Here is a 7918-nt window from a genome sequence, read left to right on the forward strand (position 1 = left end):
TTACAATTTTGTTTTCTATTTGATACTTCTGAATACCAGAACATGTATATTATTTCCATAATAGACTCCTCAGTAAAATAAGCAAACATTTTTTTCTACTGTATGAATAATAATATCGATTAAAAAGTTAACTTCAACAAGTTATTGATTTCGTGGGCATCTGTATTCACTTTGTTCGTATATATCACGAGTAATAAGACTCCGTATCCTGAATTTACTTCAAAAAGTAAACATAAAGATTGTTACTTTGAAAGGCGATAAGTTTTTGTTGTATTTTTTAGAAGGTTGAAGGGATTCTTCAAAACACCGGAAATGACATCACTCTAACTTTCAAAAATGACATCAGAAACCAGATCAACGTCACTGGTGGGCCTCTTTCCTACGTGTTTCGGATCACTGATGTCAAATTTCACTTTGGAAGAAAACAACGGGCGTCCGAACATCAGATCAACAACAAGTCCTTTACAGCAGAAGTACTGTTCTCGACATTTCACTACACTATCAGTTTCTCAATACTTTATACTGTACAACACCATAAGTTTCTTAACAGTTTAAAAAAAAACACTTAAACCACTTGGAATCTTTAATCTTAGATAAGCATGAGGTTTAGTCACTTATTTCTGACGCATAGCAGAAGCAGTTTTACAGCAATTATTAAATAAAACTTGAGAGTACTTTATGAATTTTCCAAAGAAATCCCAAATGTGGTTCTCAAATGGATGTAAAAGCTCCGGTTATTGAAATTATATTTCCCCACTGTAATTTAAGACTAGAATTTTCTGCACTTTGATTACTTTATGCCACTTGTTAAACCTATTGGGGACGCTTAAACGGAAGAAGAGCAGCAAAATTTTCAATATTGCAGCTTTTATTTAAAAACGAATATTGACGAATATTGTTCAATATTTCCTTTTTTAAGATGTTCTTAAGAAAGGAATACAGCCAGTATTGATACTTTTTATTCTCAGAAATGGAACAAATTGGATTAGATTCCATTTCAGTTCCTTACAACATGTCCACCTTTTTATCTAGTGACGTCATCATTTTTGCGTTAACTCTTCTTAACTTTTATGTTGCAAAGAAAATATTTCAAGGCCATTGCTATCATAAATACCGTATTGTCATTTTTTAAATGTACAGTTGGTCTTCACAATGTATTTTTGCAGATGCACATTATAGGATATAATTCTGAAGTCTACAGCACGATAGACCAAGCCATGAATGGAGTCAGAGGTCTAGTCGCCATAGCTGTTTTTATTGAGGTACCCAAGAAAAATACTGAATTACTATATTACTATTTTTTGACTGAAAGAAATCAGTATACATGTTACAAGGGCGGCTTATTAGGTCACCTGAGTCACTCAGGTGACCTATTGCTATCTGTTTTCGTCCGTCGTCGTGTGTTGTGTGTCGTGCGTCCTGTGTCAACATTTGAACATTTTCAGCTTCTTCTCTGAAACCACAGAACCAATTTGAACCAAATTTGGTATACAGCATCTATGGGTGAAGGGGAGCAAAAATTGTGAATTTCCTGGTCCCTGCCCTCCTGGGGCCTGAGGGTGGGGCCAAAACCACTAAAATTAGTGCAATTTTTAAAAATCTTCTTCTTTACTCCTGGACATCAAGCAGTCAAACTGTTAGTATGAATGTAATGACCATTAAGTCCTCTACCAAAATTGTGAATTTCATGGCCCAAGGGTCAGGGGTTCTAGTGTTAAGGGCTCTATTGATTATATAGAGAAAATGCAGAAATTGTTTGAAAATCTTCTCTGCTGCTGGGTATTCAACGAATTAACTAAGTATATAGTTATGATGAGCAAGAATGCTTCTTCCAAAATTGTGAATTTTATGGCCCCAGGGTCAGGGGTTCTGGTGTTAGGGTGGGGCTCTATTTATTATATAGTGAAAATACATTATATCTTTAAAAATCTTCTACTCTGTTCCTGGGTATTAAATAAATCAACTAAGTATATAGTTATGATGTGGAAAAATATCTCTGTGAATTTTATGACACCAAGGTCAGGGGTTCTGTTGTTAGGGCAGGGCTCTATTGGTTGAATAAAAAAAAAAACCCAGAAATTGTTTGAAAAACTCTGCTCCAGGGTATTAAGCAGATAAACTACCTGCATATAGCTATGATGAGCAAGGGCCATTCTTCCTGAATTGTGAATTTCATGGCCCCAGGGTCAGGGGTACCATAGGGGGGGGGAGGGACTCTACTTATATACTGAAAATGAATTAATTGATGGAAATCTTCTCCTTTGTATTAATCAAATATTTTTGATAAGCAAGGGTGCCTTTTCCAAAATTGTGAAATGTGTGGACCAAGGGTCAGGGGTTCGTGTGTGGTAGTGGCACTATACTGATTATTGCTGAATATTACTGACTAGTTGAAATGTGCATTTTTTTGTTCCCCTACTCTGTCTATGGGTATTAAGTAACCAAACTAAACATGTTAAGTGTATAGTTATGATTAGCAATGGTGCCTCTTTCAAAATTGTGAATGCCATGACGTCTAGTTTAAAACATGAACCAAAGTCTGTTGCATGATGCTCAGGTGACCTATAAGGCCCATGGGCCTCTTGTTTGAAATATATAAAGATGAAAATTTCGAAAACATTGTGATTTTTCATCGAGATGCAAATGAACGTTCTCAAAATCCTTTAGCTAGAGTCTTTCTTTTCTTATTTTAAACTAAAATTTCTTTTTTTCCATAGATAGGCCTGGAATCTAATGATCCCCTAGAACTGATAACAAAGCGATTAAAGAATATACCGATGAAAGGTATAAATCACTCTTTGCATCAATTTGTTATTGATTAAATGAGAAAAATGAAAAAACTCAATGATACAGAACGACAAATATAACGCTATATATTGCTATTTGAAATCAAATTGCACTTGATGTTTAAAATACAGATTTAAGGGAATGTGTAATTTCAGCAATCAATACAAATTCAACGCATTGATATTCATTTTTTATATTAATTTAAACATAATTACCCTTTGCATTTTGCCGTATCAATATTACAGGTAATAAAATCAACATAAGCTTCAACTTCAATGACCTTATTCCCAATACAACGGAATATATGACGTATGAAGGATCATTAACGATACCCGGATGTCAAGAAAGCGTCACATGGATAATTTATAATAAACCTGTATACCTTTCTTCAGACCAGGTACTGTTTTAACGTACATGTATATTGAATAAAAAATTCAAATAAAAAGACAAAAAATATCCATCCAGATTTATTGTCCATAAAGCACGTTTTATAAAGTAATGACGTCATAAAATGAGAGAATTCGAAAAAAAAATCTTTTTGGGACGTTGAAGTTTTTTGTCACAAGGAATTTAGGAGTATTTAAGCGAGCTAGAATATCAAAAAAATTTAAGAATATAAAAATCAAGAATACTCGTAAAAAACTACAATTTTTACAACAAAACCCTTTATTTCAGATGAAACTCTTCCAAACAATACCACAAATGCGTTGGATCCACACGAATAGTAGATCTGTCATGCCACTCAACCAAAGGGTCATACGAACCAACATCAACGTCAAACAAAAAGTATTGCTAATATATCACTGATTTGTTGTGCAATTGTGTGTAGAGTAATTATAACATTTCCTTGTTTGATACGTTCTAATTTATATTCTTGGGAGAAAAAGTACACACACAGTATCATGTATTATAGAAAACTGGCAAATTCCTAGGTCAACGGTTCAAAACTGGTAATACATAAGGAAAGGTCATGTAACAAGGAATATTAGTTTGAAATATGATTTATAGCCCCAGCACCAACTGTTTAAAAGTTTACTGCCAAATTTAAAGTTTTTGATAGTAGGAGATCCCAAGGTCAAATCATTAAAATTGTTGGTAACTTGGTACCTGAGGGGTAGTCTGCCACAGGGCATACAACTGTGAAATATAAAAGGTCATGTCCAATGTTTTTTTAATCAAAATTAGGTCAAAATTCAAGGTCAATGTTAAAATGTCAAAAATATTGGTACGAAAAGAAAAGTTCTTATTTCAAAGAAAACATGTGTGAAGTAGGAAAGTCCTAGTTCCAGCTGTTCAAATGTTTTGGTCAACGTTAAAGTTTGGTAAAGTTTTGCAAAAGTGAGTCAGAATTCAAGGTCACTAGCCTAGGTCAAATATGTTGATAACCTAAGTGTCTTGTCATTAGGCATACACTAGAATGGTAAATCATTAGAGCGATTGCTTCAACCAGTTTTTCCAAGGTTGAAGACTTTGCGGAAAGGATAAAAATTACATGCTTCTGAATCTTCGGCGATGAATGGACATAAAAATTAATTTAATCTTCAGACATCAATTTTGATTTCTTGTAAAACGATTGGCTGCGATTTGGCAAACACTAGAGTTCTACAAAGCAATACTAAATAGGCTACCCACTTCATAAAATGCTAATAAATGAATATACATTCGTGGAACAAAACGCTTAATGGATAATATCTAAAGTCTCTTAAATCAAACACTTGATAGTAACCATTCCTCTTAGAATAGCCCCTGGGAATTAATAGATTCTTTCGCAGATTTGATGAAATAGCTACCCCAACCTTAGTATATGGGTAGATGTTTGCTAAAATAAAATACAATATTGTTTTATTTTAGACTGACATTTGTACGATAGAACAACATTTTAATTACAAAGGTAAGAAAGATGTTCTTCATTAAGGGATACATATATGAATAAGAACATTCATATATATTATATTTTGTGTATTATTAGAGAGAAAGTACCGTATAGATTGAATTTTCAGCGAGATTCTTTAAAAGTAATTATGGTCAGTTTATATTTTTAACAAAGAAGAACTTTTAGCAATTTGACACTAATTCGCAAGAAAGACTTACCCCCCCCCCCCCCACCACCCGCTGAATGATTTTTAGCGATGTGCAATTTTAGCGATCTCAGCACCCTCGCTCCTAGTGCCAAAATGAAATCCTCGCTAAAAATTCTGCTTATACGATATACTAGTAATTATAATTGCACATTTCAAATTACTTTCATTTGTGAAACACTATATTTATCGATAATCAACAAGTAAAATTAAATATACTGAATTTTCAATATTGCATTTCTGTTTTAGTAAATGAAATGTTTACTTCATGACAAATGAATGGCCTTTCAACCCAAGGGCAGACAACCCTGGATCTGCCACAGTGACGAAGTGCCACAACTATATAAAGATCAAGATTGCCGTTTCATTTTGTGCTCACTTTTACAGATTATTAGCATTCATCAGATGCTTGAATGTTTATGGTGCTATATGACTGGATTGGTTTCCATATTTTTAAAATCGACGAGTATTCAACGTAATGTTATAAAAATACGAAAAAGTAGTGTTTTTCAGCTGCAATGCGCAAGTCAGAAACATACCTGTGCGATATGGTACTACCCGGTGGTGCTAAAATCACGTGACATTAGAATATGCAACGTTTGACATGAACTCACGTGTACGTTTGAGATTTATTTGTTTGAAATATTGCAATGGGTGTTTATGAGCTAATAATGATTATAACATGAAATCAAAGAAGTATAATTTTTGGAAAATCAGATTTTTTTAAGAAAACCTTAAATATAATGAACTTTATAACAGACGTTTTAACCGATATTGTTTAGAAAGAATCTGAAGAAAATCTTATATACTTTGTGGATTTTTTTCCTCGTGTTTTTCAAAAATTATGTGATGAATCAGTGACAGTCACTACAACCCTTTGTCAACTGGCATATTTTTATTGTGTGAGCTGTGTAGAGGGTTTTTCTATAACATACATGCAGGCGTCGGAACGGGGGGTGGGGGTTAGCCCCCCCCCCCCCCCCCACACACACACACACTTTTTTTGCAAAGATAGACATAATATAGACATTGAATATTGGGGTTTACCTTTTTTATTGGTTTAGCCCCAAATTTCAATTAGCCATCCCACTTTTAATTTGCTTCCGACGCCTATGTATAATCAATAGAATAGCGTATTTTCTGGTTAAAAATTGTTCTTTATTTTAGAGGAATTAAACATACTGTAAGTTGTAGTGAGACGCCTATTAAGTTTTGCTTTGTTTTCAAATAAATTTGAAAGTGCCAGGTATACATGATATTTATTTCTGAAATATACCCCGAGGACGAAAATAAGATTAGTTTATTAGGATGTTTCAGACAAACATTATTTGAAAGCATCCCCATGAAGTCCTGTTATCAAGTTTGATAATTTCACGCCCCTTATGGGACTACAAATTTGAGAACATAGTTTTGCATATCATGATCTAACAGAAATTTACTGTTAAATTACAAAAATCTTAGTGAGGAGTTAATGTACGTTCTTTTAGCTGTATGAAGAGACCAACGAGTTTACGATATATCTAAAACGCAATGTCAAGTCACCATCCAGAAAATCAATTCCATAGTTGTTTTTTTTTTATCTCAAGAAAATTAGACTCCACAAACATATGTTTCTACAGTATAGAATTTCAATATACCGAAACGGTGAATTGAATATCATGGGCATTCAGTTTACAGTTCTAAATATGTGTTTTATTTATCATTATTATCAGGAAAAGAAAGATCCATGAGGTTAGCGTTGTGGCCTATGGGCCTTGTATTATGTAAGGTGTGTATACATTTGTAGATGTGACATATCATGAGAATATATTCATTTTTTATCATTGATTGGTGAGTTTTATATACAAACATTTTGTGAAGTGATTGTTTTAAGTAAAAATAAAAAAAAATGTGCATAAACATTTTAGATTTAGTTTGTTGACTTTTTCCAGGATCTGATTCTCTATTTCTTAACTGAAGTAAACCGTTTCCTAATTTTACTAAAAGGCTTCAAACTCTCGGCTCCTGGTACGAAGGTTTCGCTATTCGTTTTGATCGTAATCCTTTTTGTCCCTCGCTGTAAGTTGGGGGGGGGGGGGTATTTCGAAAATATCAATTGAAAACGCTCTTACACTTTTGCATTAGGAGACAGTTTGAAAATGCAAAAGGTGACATTTCGTTTAACATTTCATATTATTGATTTGTCGATTTAAAATCTCATTTATTATATAATTATTTGCAACACACTGGTAAAAAGTTTAAAAATCCAAGTTCATTGGAATGAATTTCTTGAATAGAATTTCTTTCATCCAAAATACGGTTTTCCAAATGATTAAAAGGTTTCGAAGACTTTTGGAAATAGTAATCAAATGTTTTTGAATATACAGTGAAAATTTGCTTGAATTATTGAATATCATCATCCATTATAGTAAACTGTAACCAAAACTTCACAAACATTTGATCCCAGCACGTTTGAAATAAACTACTCAAACTTCCATGTTTATCAAGCTCATTCTCTCCATATTTATAATTTTTCTTTCAAATTGTTAAGCATGTACATGTCATGTAGATACACTTTTTACGGCAATTGTAGCGAGGAATGGACCACGATTGGAGAACACAGTAAACAGAGTCACATTGACTTCACAAAACAAGACGGATGCAATTTTAAGATACACGCTGTAAATTTTGCATTCGACTTTTGGTGACCACAAAATGGGATTATATAAAGAAAGCACCAGGAAATATAATGCTGGAAATGTGACATTGAAATAGGGCAATCAATGGAAGGCATTTATTTGCTACTCGATTTATAACTAAAATTCATGGATAGTCAAACTTCCAAACAGGTAAAATCTTACATTTGACTATTGCCAAGCAACATGTTTCCAAATATTATAGTTTCTGAATTTAAGATGTGACCGACAGACAGTTAGTATCCGAAACTCTGTCTCTTCTTTGGGTACACTTAAAAAAGGGTTTCAGATTCAGTTGCTGTTTTCCTCTTCCTTTATTGTTAGTACTAGATATACCGGTATAATAATAGCATAAGAACACATGAAGAACAACAGTTT

The 7918-nt window shown here is 33.3% G+C and overlaps 1 protein-coding gene across 1 annotated transcript; it reads left to right on the plus strand.

The window, feature by feature from the left end:
• Nucleotides 1-281: 281 nt before the first annotated feature.
• LOC134248251 (putative carbonic anhydrase-like protein 2) lies at nt 282-6748 on the plus strand (the record flags this gene model as incomplete). The annotated part of the gene is made up of 7 exons (XM_062730659.1): nt 282-473; nt 1167-1262; nt 2718-2784; nt 3033-3184; nt 3463-3573; nt 4639-4678; nt 5115-6748. Coding segments are annotated over 7 exons (681 nt in total), but the record flags the coding sequence as incomplete, so codon positions are not given.
• Nucleotides 6749-7918: the final 1170 nt, after the last annotated feature.

The sequence above is a fragment of the Saccostrea cucullata genome, unplaced genomic scaffold (genome assembly GCF_032062105.1).
Source record: "Saccostrea cucullata isolate Sc308-1 unplaced genomic scaffold, CSIRO_AGI_Scuc_v1 ctg23727, whole genome shotgun sequence".
Lineage (NCBI taxonomy): Eukaryota > Metazoa > Mollusca > Bivalvia > Ostreida > Ostreidae > Saccostrea > Saccostrea cuccullata.